This window comes from Talpa occidentalis, unplaced genomic scaffold, assembly GCF_014898055.3.
Source record: "Talpa occidentalis isolate TD23 unplaced genomic scaffold, MPIMG_talOcc4v2.1 talOcc4.14, whole genome shotgun sequence".
Taxonomy (NCBI): Eukaryota; Metazoa; Chordata; class Mammalia; order Eulipotyphla; family Talpidae; genus Talpa; species Talpa occidentalis.
The window spans coordinates 90,561,574-90,584,127 of record NW_023601433.1 but is presented as its reverse complement, the minus strand read 5'-3'; the positions used below and the strand labels follow the sequence as shown (position 1 = coordinate 90,584,127).

At 49.2% G+C, this 22,554-nt stretch overlaps 2 protein-coding genes across 4 annotated transcripts; one reads left to right on the top strand and one right to left on the bottom strand.

Annotated features, from left to right (window-relative positions):
• Positions 1-1,857: 1,857 nt before the first annotated feature.
• Positions 1,858-3,130, bottom strand: LOC119245091 (SNRPN upstream reading frame protein-like). The gene has a single exon (XM_054695444.1). The coding sequence runs from the start codon at positions 2,156-2,158 to the stop codon at positions 1,943-1,945; it is 216 nt and encodes a 71-aa protein (XP_054551419.1). The 5' UTR covers positions 2,159-3,130; the 3' UTR covers positions 1,858-1,942.
• Positions 3,131-4,733: 1,603 nt separating this feature from the next.
• Positions 4,734-21,869, top strand: ZNF10 (zinc finger protein 10). Of its 3 annotated transcripts, none has more exons than XM_037509880.2 (4): positions 7,913-7,946; positions 9,810-9,936; positions 10,224-10,319; positions 14,124-21,868. In XM_037509880.2, the coding sequence occupies exons 1-4, from the start codon at positions 7,917-7,919 to the stop codon at positions 15,578-15,580; spliced, it is 1,710 nt and encodes a 569-aa protein (XP_037365777.2). In that variant the 5' UTR covers positions 7,913-7,916; the 3' UTR covers positions 15,581-21,868. The 3 variants fall into 3 exon arrangements, with proteins under 3 accessions (XP_054551418.1, XP_037365777.2, XP_054551417.1); XM_054695442.1 differs by lacking the exon at positions 7,913-7,946 and adding an exon at positions 7,969-9,708; XM_054695443.1 differs by lacking the exons at positions 9,810-9,936; positions 10,224-10,319 and adding an exon at positions 4,734-5,227 and having other exon boundaries at positions 7,858-7,946; positions 14,124-21,869.
• Positions 21,870-22,554: the final 685 nt, after the last annotated feature.

The window sequence follows — 22,554 nt, the reverse complement described above, 5'->3', positions numbered from 1 at the left end:
TTTGGCTGTTTCTCTACTTAAGAATTTTATGGTAGTTGTTAAAGGTAGACCTGTGACTTTGAAACAAATATTCATTTGATTATCTCCAATCTGATCTATCGATATCTCCCCAAGGACTATATTTTCTCATGATCATTTATTCTATGTGGAACTTGAAATCAACCTAGGAAGTTGCATGGCCTATGTTCAAGCTTTGGAAGCCTTAATACTGTTAAAAATATTAGATCATATAGTACTTCATTGAAGAGATTTTATAATGTCCTTACTTTATAACAAAATAATATATAGTATGAATACAATAGATGAATGCCTGAATTTTTTTAAAAAAGATTTAATTTTTTTTTATTTATACAAGAGCTGGGGTACAGGTCAGATGCACGGGAGGGTGAGAGGATTCACCAGAGACAAAGCAGGGAACAGAACAGGCAGACTGACCAAAACACACTGCTGAGGGGAGTGGTGGGCGAGACAGCAGAGGTCTGCTTCTCCATGTGGGCTTCTCCCTGGCCGGCCGGGATCAAACCAGCACTGCAGAGGCTGTGAGGCTGCGGACAGCTTCACGGTGCAGCGCTCAACTGCCTGCACCTCCAAGGAGGCCCTGAATGCCTGAATATTTTAAGGACCAGTATTTTGGCATTTTTATTTAGACAAAAATCTCTGGCATGCAGATTCAACCAACAATGTGTATAAATCTGCCACTTTAGGGTAAATATAGAGAAAGAGGTTTTTGTCTTGTTTGTTCATTGCTATATTCTGAGAAATTAGAATATTTCCCAGCACATGACCGACATGCATGAAATATTCACTGAATAAACTAAGTCCCCTATGACAAGGTTTTGTGGGGAAGGTATTTTTTTACTTCTAGACCCTTCTTTCAGAAGTAAAAGTCAGAAAGTTAGGCTTCCTCTCAAAAAAAGGAAGTAAGTTTGCCTTAACTTAAAATAGTTAAGCTAAGAATTGTACTCTGGGATCATTCTTTGATTCACCATAGTTTTCTTTCTTTTCTAGTTACAGTACTAATTTCAAAATCTATACAATGTTACTAAGTAGGAAAAAATATCTGACTAAATGGAGAGATTCACCATGCTCACGGATGTAAGACTCAATATTAATATTTCCATTTTTCTCAAAGTAGAATTATATCGGGACTTTTACTAATCAGTGATTTCATGAAATGTGAAAATCTGATTTTGAAAGATTTATAGAGAAATGAAGGTATCTGAACAAGGCAATTAGTAAAATAATTCTGTGCCGTACTCTATTTGAAAAAATGCATTTATAAATCCCTAGTAACTTAAAATTTATGTTTTACGTATACCTTAGTGTTAAAATTTATTTGTTCTATATATAACCAGTGTTTACCTGAATAACCTCACTGAAGATTTGGCTGTTACCCTACTTAGAAATTATACTGGTGCTTTTTTCAAAAAGATGTATTTTTTTTATGCATACAAGAGCTGGGGTACAGGCCAGATGTACGGGAGGGTGAGAGGATTCACCAGAGACATAGTGGGGAACAGGACAGGCAGACTGACTGAAATACACTGCTGGGGGGAGCAGCAGGGGAGTCAGGAGAGGTCTGCTGCGCCATGTGGGTAGCTCCCTGGCCGGGGATTGAACTCATGCTGCAGTGGCTGCGGACAGCTTCATAGGTTGCGTCTTAACCCCTTGCGCCACCAGGGAGGCCCAATTTTACTGGTGTTCTTAAAGGTAGATTTGAAATAAAAAGTCAGAATGATAGTTGGGCAATAATGGGAAATAGAACATCTCAGAAACAGGTTCATGTGTAGCTAGACATCTAGTACATAGTAAAGGCAGCACTTTATTTTTTTATTTTATTGTTTTTGAAAAATCATGGATAGTATCTTTATTACATTGTTGGCTGATTCAAATACACTTGTTTTTTGCCTGGAATCAACTACCTTGATCTTCCAATATTGCTTTAACCACCTCTTGGTGTCTCAGCTAAGAATGCCTGTCTCAGTTCTGCCTGGAAATCCACCACAGGTACTTGCTGCAGCTGTGATCGCCTTGGGTACAGCTGACACTCTTGGTTGCTCAGAGAGGCGGTCCTTCTGCGTTTGACTTGGACTTCCACCTCTGGTACGTGCTGTTCAGTTGTCCGTCTCAGGTGTAAGCGGTCTCTGGCCTGCTCCATCGCGCCGCTGGCTGCTCCTCAGAAAAGCGCGTCAGGCATCTCCCGCGGGCACTGGCATCTAGCACTTTATTTTTGTTTTCCCTTTTATTTAAAAATTTTTTACATTGATGTTCATTTTGTACAGTTTTTGATTTCTCCCCTCAGGTATAGTCCCTGTAAATACCCACCACAGCCTTATGAGCCATCACCGGTCCCATGTGCTCTTTCCCATTTTCATCCCTTTTCCTCCTCCTTCCCAGCGTGTACCCTCAGATCTATAGTGCCTATGGGTTCTGTCTTTTTTTTTTTTTGACCCTTTGTTCATTTTCCCTATATTCCTCCTATTATAAGTGATAACACCTGATATTTTTCTTTTTCTAAAGGCAGCACTTTGTAAATCAGTGAGAGAAAGGAGCTAATCATTAAGTGGTATATGGGCAAATGACTAACAGGGAAAGCCATAGATCCCACCTCATACATTCAGAAATTTCAGATGGACCAAAGACATAAATATGAATCCAATAGGAATTCCAGAAGACAAGGTCAGAAGTAGAAAAGAAGCAATGTTAGAGATAGTGGTTATTTTTATCCTACGCTGAAGTTAAGATCCTTGATCTGCAAGTATATATACCATAAGCCATACTGAATACATTTTAAAAATTCATGGGAAACACTGAATAAAAACTGTAGACTATCAGAGATAGTAAAATTTAGTTAGTAGGAAGAAATGCAAATTACCTTCAAGGGAAACCAATTATACTGACTTGAGACTTCTCAGCTGCAGAGATAGTGGCCAGAAGATCACACAATAATATCTTCAGGGTATTAAAGGAAAGTGCTGGCAAACCAAAATTCATTGGTATGCTAATATAAAAGACAGTGACATATTTCTAAGCATCAATAGCATCCTCATAAGAGAAATAAAAAGATACTGAATCAATATTGATTCCTTTAAGGCACACCTTAAAGGAGACAAATGTATGAAACTTAGTTGTAATGTAAGTCAAAGTTTTAGAAAAGAATTTTTGAGACAAAAATTTGAGCATTGCCTATATATTTGACATTAAGGAATTATTAATGCTAATTTTATAGGTATGACAATATCCTGATTATGATTTTCTAAAGGAACCCTTATTCAGAGAGGATTCTGAAGTACAAGCAACATGTCATGTTTAAGATCTACTTCAAAGTGCAGTAATAGGCACAAGGATGTTCACATTTTTTGTATATATTCGATAATTTCTAAATTTTTCAGCTAGTTCATTCATAAAATAGAATGTTACACGTTTAAAAAACACAGTAATGTCTTCATAAGTTAAGTTGCAAAAACAAAAAATTCAGAGGGCAAGCCTCCCACCCAGATGAATTACACGATCAATTCAAAGGCCCGGCGCCCCGCGGCTCACATCCCGGCAGCGGCAGAAACGGGGGGCCGGAAGGCACGCGCCTGGAAGCGGGCGGCCCCCGGACAGCCGGGCCACACCCGCGGGGCCCGTCCGCGGGGGCGCGGCGGAGGCTCCCGGGGCCGGGGGGTCGGCGCCGAGCGGGGTGCGGGGCGCGGGGCCGAGTCCGCCAGGGCATCAGAGGCCGCGCGCGCGGAAACGGCGCCGGGGGGGAGGGGGAGCCGAGCGCGCGCGGCCCGCGGACCGGGAGAGGCCGGCGCCGCCTCGCAGACCCGGGCCGGGGAAGGCAGCACGCCTGCGCGCGCCCGTCCGGACTACATCTCCCAGGAGACCCCGCGCGCCGCGCCCGGCAGGGCCTCGGCAGGCGTCACGGCCGCGGCGCCCGGCGGAGGGGCGGTGGCGGCCCCAGGGCGCGTGCGCGCTGCCGGCCTGCGTGCCTGCGTGCCTCGTGCGTGGGGCGGGGCGGCGAGGCGACGGCGTGGGCGCGTCGCCCCGGGAGCCCGGCGGGAGCAGCCGGCGGAGGCCCGGCCCTGGGCGCCCGCGCCGGCCGCAGGTGGGTGTGCGGCGGGTCTGCGCGTGCGCGCCCGGCCCTCGGCGTCGGCGCGCGTGTCCGCCTGGGCCTGGGGCGGCCGCCGGGCCCGGAGCCGCGGCCCGCGCGCGGGGCTCCCGGCGGGGACGCGGCCGGCGCGCGCCGGTGCCGGGGGCGTGGGCGGCGCTGCGGCATCTGCGCGGCTCCCCGGGCCCGCGACGTCGCGGGGCTGCGCCCACCCGGCCCGGCCTCCGCGCCCGGAGCGCCCGGTGAGGACGCGCCGCGCGCCGGGCCGGAGGCGGAGCCCCGCCGGCGGCCCGGCCCCGGGGTGGGCGGCGACGACCGTCCGCCGCGCGCCGCTGAGGAGCCGCGCGCGGGCCTTTCCGGGCCTGCCGACTTGCGTCCCGGGAGCCGCCGCGCCAGAGGCGGGGGCGACGCGGCGCCCAGAGACGGAGCGGGGCGCGGAGCGGGCGGCGGCCGAGGACTCCGCTGAGGGGAGCCCCGCCGCGGGGGTCCGCCGCGCCCTCGGGCCTCTCCCGGCCGGGGCCGAGCCCGCGCGGAGGCCGCGGACGACTTCGCCTGCTCCGCGCGGCGCCCGCCGCTGCGCCCCGGGAGCCCCCGGTCGCTGTCGGGCGCCTGGGCCTGGCCTGTCAGCCGGAGCCGGTGCTCGCCCGGTGGTGGTGTCTTTTGTTGCCGCGCTGGAGGTGGACGGCGCGCAACCCGGCGTGAAATGCCCGGGATGAAAGTACTTTCGTGTCGTCTTCACAGACGCGCAGCGGTTGCGTTTTGTGACTTGACGCGTATCTTTCTGTCTCCGCTGACCCCAGAGCTCCAACTCTGACTGCTGAGACCTTTTGCTGGTCATTCCTGCCCACTGCACGTGTGAAATACGATGAACTTCTTGCCCAGAATTTGGGGACAACGGTTCTGTTTTATCAAGAAGCGCGGGTCCCTGGCTCTGCGCCTCACACAAGACTCTTCAAATGGGGACTTGAGGGCACTATGGGAAAGAGACAAGTTATCGTGGGGGGTTGACAGATGCCGGAGTGAATATGAAGTATAAAGTAGAAATGTGTTTGCCCCCCCAAAAAAACAAAATAGAATGTGGTTATCATCTCAGTTCCGCAGAGGCTCGTCATCTCCCGAGGGAGGGGGGTGGTAAGTATGATGCTGTCAGGTAGTGTTGGGGGCTGGAAGGATGGGCAGGGCGTCCATGAAAGACGGGAGCCTTTCCGTCGAGGGGGCCGCCAGATGAGGCTGGGCGAGCCTGGGAGAAGCGCAGTGAGAACCAGGGTGGAAAGGCGGCTGTCCAGGCTCAGAGTGTAGGTGGTCACGGAGCCGGGTGCGTGCTGCCTGGATGGGGCTGCGCTGTGGACCTCTTGTGCCTCGCACAGCGCCTTGCCTCATCCTTACCTGCTAGACCGGACCTGCTTTGGGCCTGTTTCTGCCCCGGGAGCACGCGGAGCAGTGGCTCCTGAAAGATACCCTCTCCCCAGTCCTCAGCCTGGGGGTGACTTACCCTGTGTGGCCAGAGGCGCTGGGCGCATGTGATTCAACCACTGACCTTAGAGGCGGAGGCCACCTGGAATGTTCGGGTGCACCCATGTAACTGCAGAGGCCCTTCATAGTGGCCTAGGGAGCAAAGGCGAGAGCTGGGAAGATAGGACCATGGAAGAGGGGGTTCGGGCTAGCGTCCTCCTCAACTGATGCCCATCTGGGCTTTTGAGCGCATCTGTCCCTGACTTGTCTCTTGTTCCAGTTCCTCATCTGTTACTGCATCCCTCTCAGCTCTGCTCCACTTCCGGGCCCTTTGGTTTCTTCATCCTCTCATTTCTTCTCTCTCCGCCGGTGCCTTGTCCATTACTTCTGCTCTCAGCTCATCTCCCTTCCCCTTGTCTGTTCTTCCTGGCTTTTCTTTCTCCTGTCTTGTCCTTACTTTATTCTTCTCAGCATCCACACCCTCTAACACTCTCCAGTGTGACCCCAGCGCTTTTCTAGCTCACCCCTTTTTTCTTTGCCTCCAGATGTTGATACCCTCATAAGATGTTTTCTGTTCTCACCATTCTGTGGAAACTGTTCTCCCCAGATTAGCAGTTAACCTTTATCTAGTCAGCCCAGAATAACTTCATCCTTATTTTATCTGCTCTTTTAATCCTCACTGCCAGGGCATCTTCAGTTTCTGGTGTGCCTCTCTTCTGACTCCTCTCATTTTTTAGTTGGTCGTTGTCTCCTGTTGGGCTTCTTTTCCCTGTATTTGCTTCCTAAGTGGTGATTTCCCCTACGGCGTATTTTGCTAATCCGGGTCCTGCCATTTATGTCACTCTTGCAGTTACATACTCTTGCAGCTTGGTTGATACTGACGTCTTACGCTGCCGCGGTTTCATGTGATACCTTCCTCTAGCGCCCTCACATCTTACTGTTTTTTAGTGGGCTTCCGAGGAGTCTTGTCATAGGGTGTTGACAGAAAATCCTGTCCCACCAGTCTTCTCTGTCCCTCCGTGTTCACCTGCATCACACAGCAGGAGCCTGCAGTCACACTCACCCTGGCACCCACGGCCATCCCCGCCTCTTTGGCTGTCCTGTCGGGAGAGTAGCTGAGCAGCTTAGGTAGCAGAAGAGCAAATGGAGGCAGATGGCACAGCCTCAGACCTCAGCATTGGCTCTGCAGTGACCTCTGCCCAGGCACTATGTCCCACACCAATCCTACTGATACATGATTGTCCATTCGGTCACCCAGAAACTGGGACGTCATCTTGAACCCCTGATCTGTTGTCACGTCCACTGCCAATTTCCAGCACGTAGCAGTCTCCCAAATCTGCCTGCTCCACATTCCTCCTCTTACAGCCCTAATCTGTGTCCCTCTTCTGGATTACTGTGTTAGCGTCCTGCTGGCTCTTTGCAGCTGTGTCTTTTTATACCACACAAGAAGGCTTTTTTTTAAAAAGATTTATTTATTTGTGCATACAAGAACTGGGGTGTAGACCAGAGGTGCGGGGGGTGAGGAGATTCACCAGAGACAGTGGGGGAGCAGAACAGGTGGACTGACTGAAATACACTGCTGAGGGGAGCAGTGGGGAGACAGGAGAGGTCTGTGGATTGAACTCGTGCAGAGGCGGTGGAGAGCTTAACCCCTTGCGCCACAAGGGAGGCCCACATTTGTTTTCTTGTTTGTGAAATGAAGATGTTAGATCAGGCCAGACTTGATTTTTTTTAATAATTCTTTTTTTAAAATTATTTATTTTTATACAAGAGCCAGGGTGCAGGCCAGATGCGTGGGAGGGTGAGAGAATTCACCAGAGACAGAGCGGGGAGCAGAACAGGCAGACAGAAGAAACACACTGCTGAGGGGAGCAGCGGGGAGACAGGAGAGGTCTGCTGCGCCCTGTGGGAATCTCCTCAGCCACCCAGGATCAAACATGCACTCCAGAGCTGCGGACAGCTTCACAGCGCTGCGTTCAACCCGCTGTGCCACCGGAGAGGCCCCAGCCTTTGTTTTTTTTTTTTTTTTCCAACCTCAAAAAACAGGATTTGTAGTTGTAGAGCCATTTAATTCCAAAGGAAATTTAACTTGGAACTCTGGAGATTACGGTGAAAAAGGCAACCCGTGAGGCTCTTCCCTTCCTCCTGGGTCTCAGGTGCTGCCAGTGTCCTGGAGTGTCTTTCTTGCTCCACTTTGTTAGGGTGCGGGGTGGGGGCGTGCAAGTTTGTGTGTCACACCCAGCGGCGCTGCTGTTCCTGCTGCTTTCCAGTCACAGCACATTCTCCTCATGTTTGTTTCCTTTCTCCAGTGCCACCTGCCCTGGGCTTTCCCACTCCTCACGGAAGCACCAGTGCACCCGCTGTGGGCATGGCCGATCTGCTGACCGCCCCATCCCCAGTAAGTGGAGCTGCCTTGTTCTCCGTTTTCCAAATGGGAATCTCGCGTTGCCTGAGTTCTAAAGTTCCTTTGCTTGGAATTTGTACTCCTCAAGTACTCGAGGAGGCCGGCGGTCTCTTGTCTGCAGTTGCGGCTTTAGTTCCTCTTCTGCAGAAGCAGCATCTGGTGGTGACGGTGAGGTCGGGGGCGTTGGGATAAGTTCTGTGATTACCAGAGATGGACATGCAGAGCCAGGAATTGGGGGGGGGGTGCTCTGGGAGCCTCAGGATTGAGACTGGGATCCAGGCGCCTCTTTCAGCTTCTTTCCTTAGAGGATCCCTCCTGCAGGTCTGGACAGGTGGTCTGGGGCACAGGTGAGAGTGGGCTGAACTCGCCGGGTGCTCTGCGCAGGGCTCCATGCCCACGTGTGCTGGGGAGGGGTGTGTTTTGTGCAGGTAACACAAGGAGGTTTAAACAGCTGAGGGGCTCAGGTGAAAACTTGTTGAAATAACAGTTATGCCAAGACGTTAAGGATGACTTGTGACTGTCCAGGTAACTGAGAGGTAATGGACTAGCACAGGCCAGGTTGGGGGGCATGGCCTGCTGGAGGAATTAAAAGCAGCCCAAACACAGAACCCAGGGGTGTGGGGCAGAGCTTGACCTGTTGCCTGACTGTGAGGCAGATTCCAGCACCGTACCCAGGAAGCGGGCACGGTGGCAGCAGGCTAGATAGTGGGAGACGGTGGGCAAGAGGCTGGCAGAGCAAGTGTGGGTGAGCTTGCTGAGGAGACGGAGGACCTTCTGGGAGGGGAGAGCTGAAGGCAGGCATGAGCACAGGTGTCCGTGAGCACACAGGCGTGAAGTGCCAATGGAGCCAGGCTCCCCACTGAGCACAGGCCATTGTGGTCCTCACCAGGCTCTGGTGCAGACACCTCAGGGTAGAGCACACCGCCCCAGGTCGGAGGGCCCGGGACACTGCACAAGGGGATGAAGTGAAGAAGCAGACAGTGATGAGAACAGGTGGCAGCTGTCGCGTGGCACAGAGCTGAGCATGTGGGAGCCCCTGAAACAAGAGAGGCCCCAGTGTGTGCTGCTCTCGGGAGGTGAAGGAGCAGAGCTGAGAGGAAGGGAGGGTCTGAAGACTCTCAGCAAGGGAAGGTGCCAGTGTGTCACGGATGAAGCCATGACTGTGATGCAGCAATGGCCGGGTGACAACATTAGGACAGATGAGCAGTTCTTGCTAATTAAGTTTCAGAAACAAATGCAAGCGGTATGATTTACAGCTACTTCAGGTGAGGGAAAACCATGAAAAACAACGACTAAGGAACAATTCAAAAGGCTCATTTCCAACAGCACATTGGGGCACACGAGAGGCCCCCAGCCACTGTGGGGCGCTGATGCCTGGGGTCTGCGTCCTGTCCTGGGGTGGCAGCTTTGCTCCAGGGATCTCACTCTTGGTGTTGAAAATGTCGGGGCTCACCCAGCCCAAGTGCTACTTCCCAGTCCCTCTCACACCTTCCTGCTTCTGGTCTCTGCGTGACCTGCACTGTCTGGGAAGGTGCTGGCAGTGCCCTGAGAGTGCACCGGGAGCTCCAGCCAGAAGCCAGTTGCCAATTAATGGTGGGCAGCTTTCTGAGAGAAATGCACCAGATGGCCAGGCCAGGACTTGGTGGGAGCAGCAGGACAGAAGCTGAGTGATCCTGGACGGGGTGGGGAAGAGTGCATCGTCTCCGAGTCCCAGGGGCAGGTGAACCCTTCAGGATGAGTGCTGCTCATGCCAGGGGTGAGTCCTGCCCATGCCCTGGCCTGCCTCGAGCTCTGCCCCTTCTTCCTTGTAGGAGTCAGGGATGGGAGGGGCTTACGCACATGTGCTTGCTATTGCAGACACTGGTGACCTTCAAGGATGTCCTTGTGAGCTTTTCCAGGGAGGAGTGGCAGCTGCTGGACACTACCCAGCAGACCCTGTACAAGGATGTGACCCTGGAGAACTATAGGAACCTGGTTTCCTTGGGTAAGACTCACTCTGCTAGGAGACGCACTTGTTATGTGGATTTGGTTCTGGGCCTTTGGCCCGAAGGCGGGAGGCCTGGCGCCTCCTCCAGAGTGGGGGCTGCTGGTTAGGGCCTTCATTGTCTTCGGGCACAGCATGATGTTTTCACCCTGCTTTTGTCATAAGCGGGCTTGGTTTGTTGAATGTTTAAAAATGTTTATTTTGCTGCTGCAACCTCACTAGAGGGGAGTCTTGGCGCTTCCCGGTGCCTTGCCCTCACCCAGTGTTTTCTGTTTCCCTGTGAACAGGGCTTCAGCTTCCCAAGCCAGAGGTGATCCTGCGGTTAGAGAAAGGGGGAGAGCCATGGCTGGTGGAGAGAGGGGTTCCCCGCAGGATTCATCCAGGTGAGCATGGTGAGGCATGGCAGGTGCCAGTTAGGGGTAGCACCCCCCCTAGAGGGTGGACACTAGTGATCCCAATGTGCTGTTGGAAATGAGCCTTTTGAATTGTTCCTTAGTTGTTGTTTTTCATGGTTTTCCCTCACCTGAAGTAGCTGTAAATCATACCACTTGCATTTGTTTCTGAAACTTGATTAGCAAGAACCGCTCATCTGTCCTGATGTTGTCACCCGGCCTACTTCTGAGGAGCCTGAGTCACCTGTCTCCTGTGCCTCTTTGCCAGTGCCTCTTTGCCAGTGCTTCTTGCCCACTGGTCTCGGAGACAGGATCTGCTGCTTTATTTCAGACTGACTTTTTGTTGACATTCATGTTTCCAACACTGTTTCTGGTGCTTTTCTGATGATCCTCACTCCCTTATGCTCTGTTCTCTCATTTTCTCGAACCATTGTTTGTAAGCTTTCCCTTTCACGTGTTCCCTTCCCACAGCCTCAGTTTTGTTCTTTGTTGAGGCTGCAGCAACCACTCAGTGCTGCCCACTCAGCGCACCATAGTCACAAGCCTTAACTGAGCCCAGCAGAGTCAACAGCCCCAGACGCCCCGCTGCCTTGGCATGGCAGTGGGTGGGGCCTCCACACAGGGAGTTTGGCCTTGAGCAGCTGGTGTGGGAGGCCAGAGAGGACGCCACTGTACATCGCGTGCTCTGTCAGTACCAGGGGGCAATGAACAGTGGCTGCCAGAGAATCCAGAAGAGCAGGATGCAGAGGAACGTGTCTCGAACTAAAGAGCAAGACAAACTCCCAGAAAAACTTAAATAGGGCCTCCCCTGGTGGCGCAGCGGTTGAGTGCTGGGCTGTGAGGCTGCCTGCAGCCTCTGCAGTGCCGGTTCGATCCCCGGCCACTGGCGAGGGTCCCACAAAAAACAAAAAAAGAAACTTCTTAAATAGATGAGCAAATTATCTGATTAAGAGTTCAAGTTCATGGTTACAAAAATGCTCACGGAACTTTGGGAGATGATGGGGTGCACTAGGAAATTAAAAAAGTTACACAGCTGAATACAGTAGAACTGGGAAGCCCAATACAAGGATCCGCAGCCGACTGGACCGGCAAAGGAGCAGGTCCCTGAAATGACAAGGCCGCAAACTGAGGTAAGGATGAAAGTGTGAACGCCCCTTAGGAGACACTGGGGACATCAAGAGAAGCGATGCTGGTAACTGGGGTCCCAGAAGGAGAGGAGTGAGAGAAGGGCCCTGGATACCTGTGTAAGGAAATAAAGCCCAAAAACGTCCCTAACCTGGGCAAGGAAGCCAAATCCAAACAAAGGAGGCCCAGAGGGCTCCAGGGGGAACTGAGGGGGGACCTGAGGAGGCACTTCCCCGTCCCCCCCAGGAGAAGCTGGAGATGGGGCTCACGCAGCAAGAGGAGAAAGTCTTACCAGTTAAAGGGAAACTGTGAGACTGTCAGGACCTTTTCAACAGAAACTGTAGAGAACAGCAGAGAATGGCATGAAAGGAAGCACTTCTGACCAAGTGTTCTGCGTCCAGCAAGTTAATGTTCAGAATCGAAGGAGAGACGAAGAGCACCCAGACACGCAGAAGCTGACGGGAGTCACCACCACTAAACTGGGCTTGTGAGAAATAGGACAGGGACTTTTCTAAACTGAAAAGAAACACAATTAACGTCAAGAAAACACATTACCGGGCCTCCCCTGGTGGGAGCACAGCCTCCGCAGTGCTCGTTGGATCCCGGCTAGCTGGCGAGGGTCCCGCATGGCGCGGCAGACCTCTCCTGTCGCGCCCACTGCTCCCCTCAGCAGTGTACTTCGTCACTCTGCCTGTTCTGCTCCCCGCTCTGTCTCTGGTGAATCCTCTCACCCTCCCACGCATCTGAACTGTACCCCGGTTCTTGTATAAATAAATAAATAAATCTTTTAAAAAAAGCCACATTACAGGAAAAAATAATATCACTGAAAAAAGTAACTACTGTAAAAGTATTGGCTCAGTAACTTACGATGATGTAGCTGAGACAAAAGTATAAAGGGACGGAGGGAAAAATATGAAGTTTTAGAATGGGCGCAAATTTAAATATGTCAATCCAAAACAATGTCATACACATAGAAAGTTATCTCTGAATCTCATGGCAACCATAAAGCAAAAACTTAAATATACGGAACAAGATGAAAAAGGAAATTAAACATACCAATAAAGAAAACCATCAAACCTCAAGGAAAGAGAGAAAGGAAGGAATAGAGGGGAAATGTAAAATAAGCCAGAAAACAACAAAATGGCAATAAGGAAATATCAACAATCAGGCTTGAAAAGGCAGGAAATTCTGCAGTAATCTACAGCTGACCAAATCTTGAGAACATTCTGCTAAACGAAGAAGCCAGTCACAAGACGACAAATCCTTTACAAGTACAATTTAGTGAGGCACTTGCAGTCATCGGAATTATAAAAATCATAAAAACAAAGTATAACAGTAGAGATTTAATGTCACAGTTGTAGAGGCCAAATGTCTGGGATCAGAGTGTCGTCAGGCCTTGCTCCCTCCACAGACTAGAAGATTTTGCCTGTCCCGTCCAGCTTCTGGTGCTCCAGGCGTTACTTGGCACATAGATGGCTGGCTCCAGTCTTGTCCCTTCCTCTGTGTGTGTGTGTGTGTGTGTGTGTGTGTGTGCATGTGCACATGTGTGTGCTGCTCCTTAGAAAGACGCTGGTCATCGTGGAGCAGGGCCTGCCCTACCCCAGCACTACTTCACCTTAACTGAGGGCATCTGCAGTAACCCCATTTCCAGATCACATCCTGATACATTGGGGCCAGTGCTCCCGCAGAACTCTGGGCAGGGGAGGGGGCAGAGGGTGCAACCCATAACATCCCACTTATGTAGGAAGAGGTGGTATTGTGTAAGCAGTACTTTTTTCTAGGTTCAGAACCAAATATTTCACCTGAAGGCACAGAAAACAGGTTATTATGTGGGGAACATAATCTTCAGTAACAGGTAGGTATGCCTAAGCTGAGAGCAAGTGTCCAGGAGAACCTGCGTTTGGGTCCCATCTGTGTCAGTACACTGAGGTTTTCTTCCTGTTAGTGGTTATGTCTTAACGTCTCAGAACAGAGGAGTCAAAGTGGAAGGGAGGAGTGGAGACTGCCAGCAGTGGTGTGCTGTGGCCATAATGATGCAGCTCTCGTTGAGCATGTGGCTCGCGTGGGCTGATCTCACTCACACAGGCAGGTGCAGCCATTCTTGGATCGAGTTAAGCAGAGTGATTTTTGAAAAGGTGAGCGACTTGTCTAAATTAATCACTAGCAGTGATAAAGTTTAGATGACGTCTGTCCCTGGGAAACTTCTGTGCAGCTGCTCATCTAGTCTGTCTTGTGTCCTTTCTGAGAGACATGGGCCTCTGTGACCTGCGCATCAGACTGGAGACCTGGATAAAAGGCATTGCCTGATGTGGCTGTTTTCATGGTTTAGGAATCTTGAGTTGGCAGTAGTGTGACACGTGCACGTCTGGGTAAGGGCTGGTCTAAATAGATGCAATAGGTCATCAATCGTTGGATTAGTTGTTGGAAGTGTCACCCTTCGAGTGTGGCTTCATTGCCACCCCCACCACTGAGTGTCCTGATTGCAGGCATCACACCCAGCCACATGGCTTCTCCTTACTGTCCTTGTTCCTCTTGTGTACTATCTGCATCATGCATACCCTGTTTACAGGAAAGTAGTTCTACGCAACATACTTTATATCCACATACCGTCCACCCTCCCCACTAACTAATACTGTATTTAGTTATGTGAAGCTTTCTCATTTCTTTCAGACTCCGGAAGTACAGTTGACATTAAGTCTTCAGTTTTCAGCAAGAGCATTTCTAAAGGTAAACAACCTGATGGCATTAAAATGGAAGAAACGGCAAAGGATGATCTCTGGCATTTGTCATCTGAAGAAGCCTGGAGGTGTGACGACCTGCTGGACACGCACCAGGAGAGGCATTCAAGGCGAGTGTTATTAACCCAAAAGAAAGTACATATTCAGGAGAGAGTCTGTGGACATGGAAAATATGAGGAAAATTGTCTTCTTCCTGCTCAGCTAGTACTGAGAGAGTATTTCCAGAAACATGACTCACACACAAAAAATCTAAAACATGATTTAGTTTTCGGTGGTCATCAGGAGAGCTGTGCCAGCAGCAGTAATGAATGTGCTCAAACCTTCTGTCCAAGCATTCACCTTATTCAGTTTGCAAGAGCTCAAGCAGGAGATAAATCCTTCAGGTGCCCTGATAACAGTAACTCCCTTACTCATGGTACATCTGTCAGTATATCGAGGGGTGTACATAGAGAGAAACCCTACGAATGTAAAGAATGTGGAAAATTCTTCAGCTGGCGCTCTAATCTTACCAGGCACCGACTCATTCATACAGGAGAAAAGCCCTATGAATGTAAAGAGTGTGGGAAATCCTTCAGCCGGAGTTCTCACCTTATTGGACACCAGAAGACTCACACCGGTGAGGAGCCCTATGAATGTAAAGAGTGTGGCAAATCCTTCAGCTGGTTCTCTCACCTGGTCACCCATCAGAGGACTCACACCGGGGACAAACTGTACACGTGTAATCAGTGTGGGAAGTCCTTTGTCCATAGTTCCAGGCTTATTAGGCACCAGCGGACTCATACTGGAGAGAAACCTTACGAATGCCCTGAATGTGGGAAATCTTTCAGACAGAGCACACACCTCATTCTGCATCAGAGAACTCATGTCCGAGTTAGGCCCTATGAATGCACTGAGTGTGGGAAGTCTTACAGCCAGCGGTCTCACCTTGTCGTGCATCACAGAACACACACCGGGCTGAAGCCTTTTGAGTGTAAAGATTGTGGAAAATGCTTTAGTCGAAGTTCTCATCTTTTCTCTCATCAGAGAACCCATACTGGGGAGAAACCATATGAATGTCATGATTGTGGGAAATCCTTCAGCCAGAGTTCTGCCCTCATCGTGCATCAGAGAATTCATACGGGGGAGAAACCATATGAATGTTGTCAGTGTGGGAAAGCCTTCATCCGAAAGAATGACCTCATTAAGCATCAGAGAATCCATATTGGAGAAGAGACCTATAAATGTAATCAGTGTGGAATTTTCTTCAGCCAGAATTCTCCATTTATAGTACATCAGATAGCTCATACAGGTGAGCAGTTCTTAACTTGTAATCAGTGTGGGTCGGCGCTAGTCAGTAGTTCCAACCTTATTAGATACCAGACAAATCACATTAGCGAAAAGCCTTACTAATGTAATGGACGTGGGAAATTCCTCAGTAAGAGCAGTAACTCTCACTGGAGAGCTCCTTTTGGAGAGGTGTATGGATGGGATCTCTGGAGATGCCTCAAATCCTGTTACGGCCCTATAATGCACTACAGAATTGGTCCTGATGACGGGAGAACCCACAAATTACATTCCAGTTGATCTTGGTGCATTTTGATCAAGTTCAGTGTTAAAATCCGAGAAGGAACCATAAAGTAAGTGACTAGTTAAGGGAGAATGCTACTTCAAAAAGATAAACAATAGTTAACTGCTGAGAAGAATAAAAAGTCGATAAAATTATTGTGACAAACATGGAAAATAATATTTCATTGAATTAATATGCCATTTTTTTTATTTGATTGTCCTCTGGGACACTTCGTAGTGCTTAGTCTGTGTTATGTGTCAATATAACATACATTTTGGTTAACCACAGGGGAAATATTTACAGTGTAAAGCAGAGAAAGAACAACACATTTACATTACTAGTAGTGCCCATTTTTGAACACATTTGCATGTGGGCAGGAAATGGAAGGGTGTAGAAAAGGAACAAAATTGATTTGCTAGGTAATGGGTTTATGAATAAGTTTCATCATCTATTCAGTGTTACTGTAACAATTACTTAAAGACATTTTTAATACAGAATAAAAGAAGCTCCAGTTTCTCCGTTTGTCATCAAGGAAACTTGATAACCATAAGCCACTCAGCCTTCCCGTTAACTGTAAGATGTTTGGGGCTATAGAGTTCTGTTCTTTGAGACTGGGTGCTGAAGGCCCCTAGAATCTTAAAAACAGTGATTTTGTGGACACCAGTATATAGAGAAACACTCGACATTGGACATGTCAGGAGGGGCCTGCATTTGAAAGGAACAGTTACCTGTGTGATGCTCAGAGCAATTACGCTGTGAGACAAACAGCACTGCCCAAAGCCGCCTTCTCTCCAGGGTAATCTTTTCTCTTTATGATGAGGGCGTGAGCTGAAGCTCAGCTGCCCATTTGAAATCTTGCCTCTGCCCTTAACTCGCTGGGTGACCTTAGTCATGCAACCTAACTTCTTTGTGCCTAATTTATAGACACCTTCCTCTGTAAGTTAGGGGTAGTGCTGCTCACCTCATAGGGTGTGGTAGTTATTAAATGAGGAAACATATCAACAACTTAGCACTAGTGCCTGACCAACATAAGTGCTTGATAACTGTCAGCTGTGGCTTTAATGTTGCCCCTTTTTATTTTTTTAAGATTTATTTATTCATACAAGAACAGGCATACAGGCCAGAGATGTGGGAGGGCGAGAGAACCCACCAAAGACAGAGCGGGGAGCAGAACAGGCAGACAGACTGAAAACATTCCTGAGACAGGAGAGGTCTGCCACGCCATGTGGGCATCTCCCTGGCCGGCCGGGAATTGAACCTGCGATGCAGAGGCTGCGGACAGCTTCACAGAGCGGCGTTCAACCCGCTGCGCCACCAGGGAGGCCCATAATGTTGCTCTTACTAACACTGTCCCGGCATCTGTCTTTTAGTTTAGACTTGCTTGAGTGCTAATAGCTCATCAAGGCTTGCTTCCCACCAGCTGCATGCTCTTCCCTTTTCCCCATCTCAAGACTTACCCTTGGGATATCAGTTGGTACAGGATTATTTCTCAATATCAGTAACCAACTTGTAATATTGTATATGTGAGATCATTCTGTGTGTACAGAGGTTTCCCTTCTAGGGGGAAGGCCATAACCTTCAGGTGCTCTGGTAAGTGCATAACCCAAAAAATATTTACCAAAAGAATATTTTAATTTGTGTTTCATAAAACAATTTTATGTTTCAATCTATAATGGATCTCCAGTGTGTAGGGACTACTTGCCCTTTTCTAGAAAACTGTACATTAGATGCTCACTGATTTTTTTTTTAAAGATTTATTTATTTATACAAGAACTGGGGTACAGGCCAGAGGCACGGGAGGGTGAGAGAATTCACCAGAGATAAAGCGGGGAGCAGAACAGGCAGACAGACTGAAAACACCACTGAGGGGAGCAGTGGGTGAGACAAGAGAGGTCTGCCATGCCATAAGGGCATCTCCTGGGCCGGCCGGCAATTGAACCTGCGCTGAAGAGGCTGCAGGCAGCTTCACAGCACTGCGCTCAACACACTGTGCCACCAGGGAGGTCCACTGGTTTGATTCTTGAATGATAAAAAATTTTTGTTGAGAACAGCAGGACAGATTTTGATGTCTCTCCCAGGAAAAGTCTAGAAATGATTGTTAGACTCACAAGACTTGAGACTACTGCATCCTCTTCATTGTACAGTTGCCATGAAGTGAGTTGGCCCCGGTCAGTGGTCAGACCCAGAGCTCCATCCCAGGGCCTGAATGACTGCTGTTCTCAGTGCTTACATGCTGTTCACATGCGTAATATGCTCTCTTTAGGAATAGTTTTCATTATGAGAAGTAGTGCTTTGTGGGAGTAGAAAAGAAGGCCCTTAATGGGGCCTCTCGCAATTTCTGATTTGACCTGTGGTCCAAGTTTCCTCAGCTGTAAAATGGAGACACCACTACTATCTACCTCAGAGGGATGTTGTGTAAGATTAAAGGAGATGAGGTTTGTAAAGTATTCAGAACAATGTGTGCACATAGTAAGTACTGTATGTTCCTGTTAATAATGATACTACTACGTTTAGCACCCAAAGGAAAGAATAGAGTGAGTGATTGTATGAATGATCTCTGAATCTTTAAAGTGGTACAAATTTTGCATAATGGCTATAGCGTGTCATAGAACGTTAAACAGACATTAAAGTTGTGAACACAAAAGGTTTGGTAACAGGGAAAATGTTGATGCTGTCCAGTGTTATAAAAAAACCATGATAAATGTTAATATGGCGTATACTCAAATATGTAAAAATAAATGAATTTAAAACACAAATGAATCTTGCTCAAAACTCTAAGGAAATTTGGCAGATTAATAGCTCCTCATGTTCAAATTGGGAGAACAGGCATCTGCTTTTGTATGTTTTTGTACTTTCCAAAGTTCCTTCAAACAGTATATATTTTAGCATCAGCAAACCAGTCTCTTCAATGATGGAATCTTTTCTTTTGAAAAATTCACATCTACAAATAAACTTCTAGAACCGTAATGAAGGAATTTGGCAGGGCCACAGGAGACACAATCAATATATAAAAAACGGGTTTCACACCTCTGTACCAGCAGTCAATAATTTGAAAGTGAAATCAGAAAAGCCATGATCAGGATGGGAAAACTCAGTATTGTTAAGATGGCAGTTCTTTACAAATTAATCTTTATATTCAGAGACATTTGTGGAGAAATGGACAAGCTAATGAAAAATGTACATAGAAATGCAGGAGACCTAGTAAATAAGACCAAAGCCTCATGTGTTTATTAAGTACCATTGTTTTACATGCTTATTAGTATTTTGACAGTATATGGTCAGCTTTCAGGGGTTGCTTTTAAAGTTGTCTTTATCTGACCCTTTGTTTGGTTTCTCTGTTCCACACATGTGACACCATCTGGTATTTACCTTTCTCCTTTTGCCTGATTTTGCTTAGCATAATGCCATCCAGCTCCATCCATGTTGCTGCAAATAACCAGAGTTTATCTTTTTTTGTTCCAGTACTGTGCTGTCTGAATTATGACTATATAGTATAGTTTGAAGTCTGGAATTGTAATCCCACCATTTCCTCCTATTTTCTTCAGGAGAGCTTTGGCTGTTTGGGGTCTTTCATGGTACCAGGTGAATTTCAGTTAATATCTGCTCCATTTCTTTGAAGAATGCCATTGGGATTTTTATTGGGATTGCATTGAATCTGTAAATTGCTTTGGGTAGGATGGCCTTTTTGACAATGTTGATTCCTCCAACCCATGAGCAGGGAATATCCTAAAGCTGTTGTTAAAAAAGAATGGTAGAGGGCCTCCCCGGTGGCGCAGCAGTTGAGCGCCGGGTTGCGAAGCTGCCCGCAGCCTCTGCTGCACGGTTTGATCCCCGGCTGCTCCCCGGCCACCAGAGGAGGGTCCCACATGGCGTGCAGACCTCTCCTGCCGCCCGCTACTTCCTTCAGCAGTGTGCTTTGGTCCTTCTGCCTGCTCTGCTCCCCGCTCTGGTGAATTCTCTCACCCTCCTGCGCTTCTGACTGTACCCAGTGCTTGTATAAATAAATAAATAAGAATAAATCTTTAAAAAAAAGAATGGTAGAGGGTTTTCACCCTCCACCAAAAGTAACTTCAAAGCTTACAGTAGAACTACACTGATAAAATGTTCACATGAAGGCAGACAAACATCAGAAAAATAGGCTATGGAATCCAGAAGTGAGCTTAAATAAACATTTAATTTTCACACAAGTACCTAAATAATTCAGCATGATAAGGAGTATTTTTAAATGAATGGGGGTATAACTTACTGGATATCTGTAAGATAAAAAACATTCAGAAATTACCTCAAGGGGCCTCCGTGGCACGCGGGGGTTATGTCTATGAAGCTCTCGCCAGCCACTGTGACCTGGTTCGATCCCCGGCCAGGGAGCTGGCCAGGGAGAGGCCGGCACAGCAGGCCTCTCTGCCTCGCCCACTGCTACCCTCAGCAGTGTATTTCAGTGGATACATCTGTTCTGCTCCCCTCTCTGTCTCTGGTGAATCCTATCATCCCACTACACCTGCGGCCTACACCCCAGTTCTTGTATGCATAAATAAATTAAAAAAATGAACTCAAAATGTATCACAAACTTAAATGCTGAAGTGTTTAAAACAAGAGAAAATGTTTCACCCTGGACTTAGCAAAATATTTCCTACAGCACAAAAAGCATGAATAAAAAGAAATTGCACTTCATCAAAATAAACTTCAGCTCTTCTGAAAACACCATTAAGAACATAAGAACGGGCCTCCCTGGTTGCACAAGGGGTTAAGTTATCAAGCTATTGGCAACCACTGCAGCGGAGTTTGAACCCCAGACAGGGAGCAACCCACATGGCACAGAAGACCCCTCCTGTCTCCCTGCTGCTCCCCTGAGCAGTGTATCTCAGTGGACCCACCTGTTCTGCTCCCCACTGTCTCCAGTGAATCCTCTCACCCACTGCATCTCTAACCTACACCCCAGTTCTTGTATGCATAAATACATAAATCTTAAAAAAAAAAAAAAACAGCAAGCAACAGACTAGTGTATGTTCATAGCTCCTGTTCCCAACAGACACTTGTGCATTGGACATTCCTGATCTGTTTGAGTCTGTTAGAGGTTAGAGTCTCGGTTGCTGCAGTCAGCAGTGGTCCAAAAACACAATAAATAGTAAGAGATTTTGAGATGGTGGTTCCTCTTTAACCCTCAGTTGTGTTATACCCACATTTGTACAGCTTTTGGCCACAGGCCATTAAAAAAAAAGAAAATTTGGGGCCTCCCCGGTGGTGCAGCGGTTGAGCGCTGGGTTGCAAAGCTGCCCGCAGCCTCTGCAGCGCTGGTTCATTCCCCTCCTGCTCCCCGGCCACCAGAGGAGGGTCCCGCATGGCGCGCAGACCTCTCCTGCCGCCCGCTGCTCCCCTCAGCAGTGTCTTCGGTCCTTCTGCCTGTTCTGCTCCCCGCTCTGGCTCTGGTGTATTCTCTCACCCTCCCGCGCTTCTGACTGTACCCAGTGCTTGTATAAATTAAAAAAAAATAATTTGTGAGAGCACATTCATGTAAGTTTCACGATATATTGTTAAAATTGTTTTATAATTGTTAACATGTCCTGTGCTTGTGTTACCAACTAAACTATCAGGTGTGTATATGTAAGGGAAAAAATAGTATACATAGGACGTGTACTCTACATGTAATGTCGGGCATCCATTGGGGGTCGTGGAACATGTCCCTCACAGAGAAGAGGGGATTACTATATCTGGAATACAAAGAACCCTTATAACTCAAATGTTAAGACAAACCAATAAAAAGTAGAAGAGGTTTAACAGATGCTTCAGTAAGTAATACAGGAGTGGCCGGTGAACCCATGGGAAGGGGCTCAACATCACTCGTTATTAGGGAAATGAGCATTAAAACCACAGGGACACGCTACTTCAGGAAGGCTAACTTGTTAGTGAGGATTGGGACCCTTGTATATTGCAGGTGGGATTACAAAACATTACAGCCGCTTTGGGAAATAATTTGGCATGTCTTCATGCCCACGCGGTAACACCCATCAATTAATTCCACGCCTACGCATATGCCCAGGAGAATTGAACACACGTCCGCGCAGAAACCTGTGCGCATACAGGAATGTTAAGCATCACAGTGATCCAAAGCTGGACCAAATTTAATAACCACAGCCGATGTCCGACAAGTCAGAGTGGACAACCGGCTGCGATGCAGCTCTGTAATGGGGCGCCAGGCCGCACCCCCAGGCATGGGCCTCTCAGGCATTCCCGTACAAGGTCAGACGGAAGGCGCACGCTGCACAACTCCGCTTACAAGGTTCTAGAACGTGGTCTCTGACAGGCAAGGCCGGGGTGGGGGCTGTGGTTCGGGGCGGGCGCCGGGAGGGATCTGTCCACACTGGTGCTTACTGGGCCGGGTTCACTCGTGAAGCTCCTGGCGCCGCTCACCGGGCGGTGCGCCGCCCCGGGAGGCAGGGGGATGGCTGCTGGGAGGCGCCCGCGTCCTCGCCCAGCCCTCTCGAGGCACAGGGCGCGGGTCTGCTCCGGAGCCCCAGGGTCCCGCGGCGCGCGAGTGCCGCTGCCCGGCTCCGGAGACAGGACCGGCCTCTGGAAAGGCCGCGGCCTGGCTCGGCCGGGGGTGCGCGTGACCTCCGGCCGCCACGCCGCCCGAGCGCGCTGCCGGCCCTCGCTCGGGCACAGGCGGCGCCCGCCGGCGGGTTCCGTCCGCAGCGACCCGGCCGGGCTGCGCGGGGGCCCGCCGGTCTCCCCGGTCCGGGCACGAGCTCCTGCGGGGCCGCGAGGGCAGCTGACGGGGCGCCGGCGCGTCCCGCGGCCTCGCCCGCGCTGGCTGCCGGGG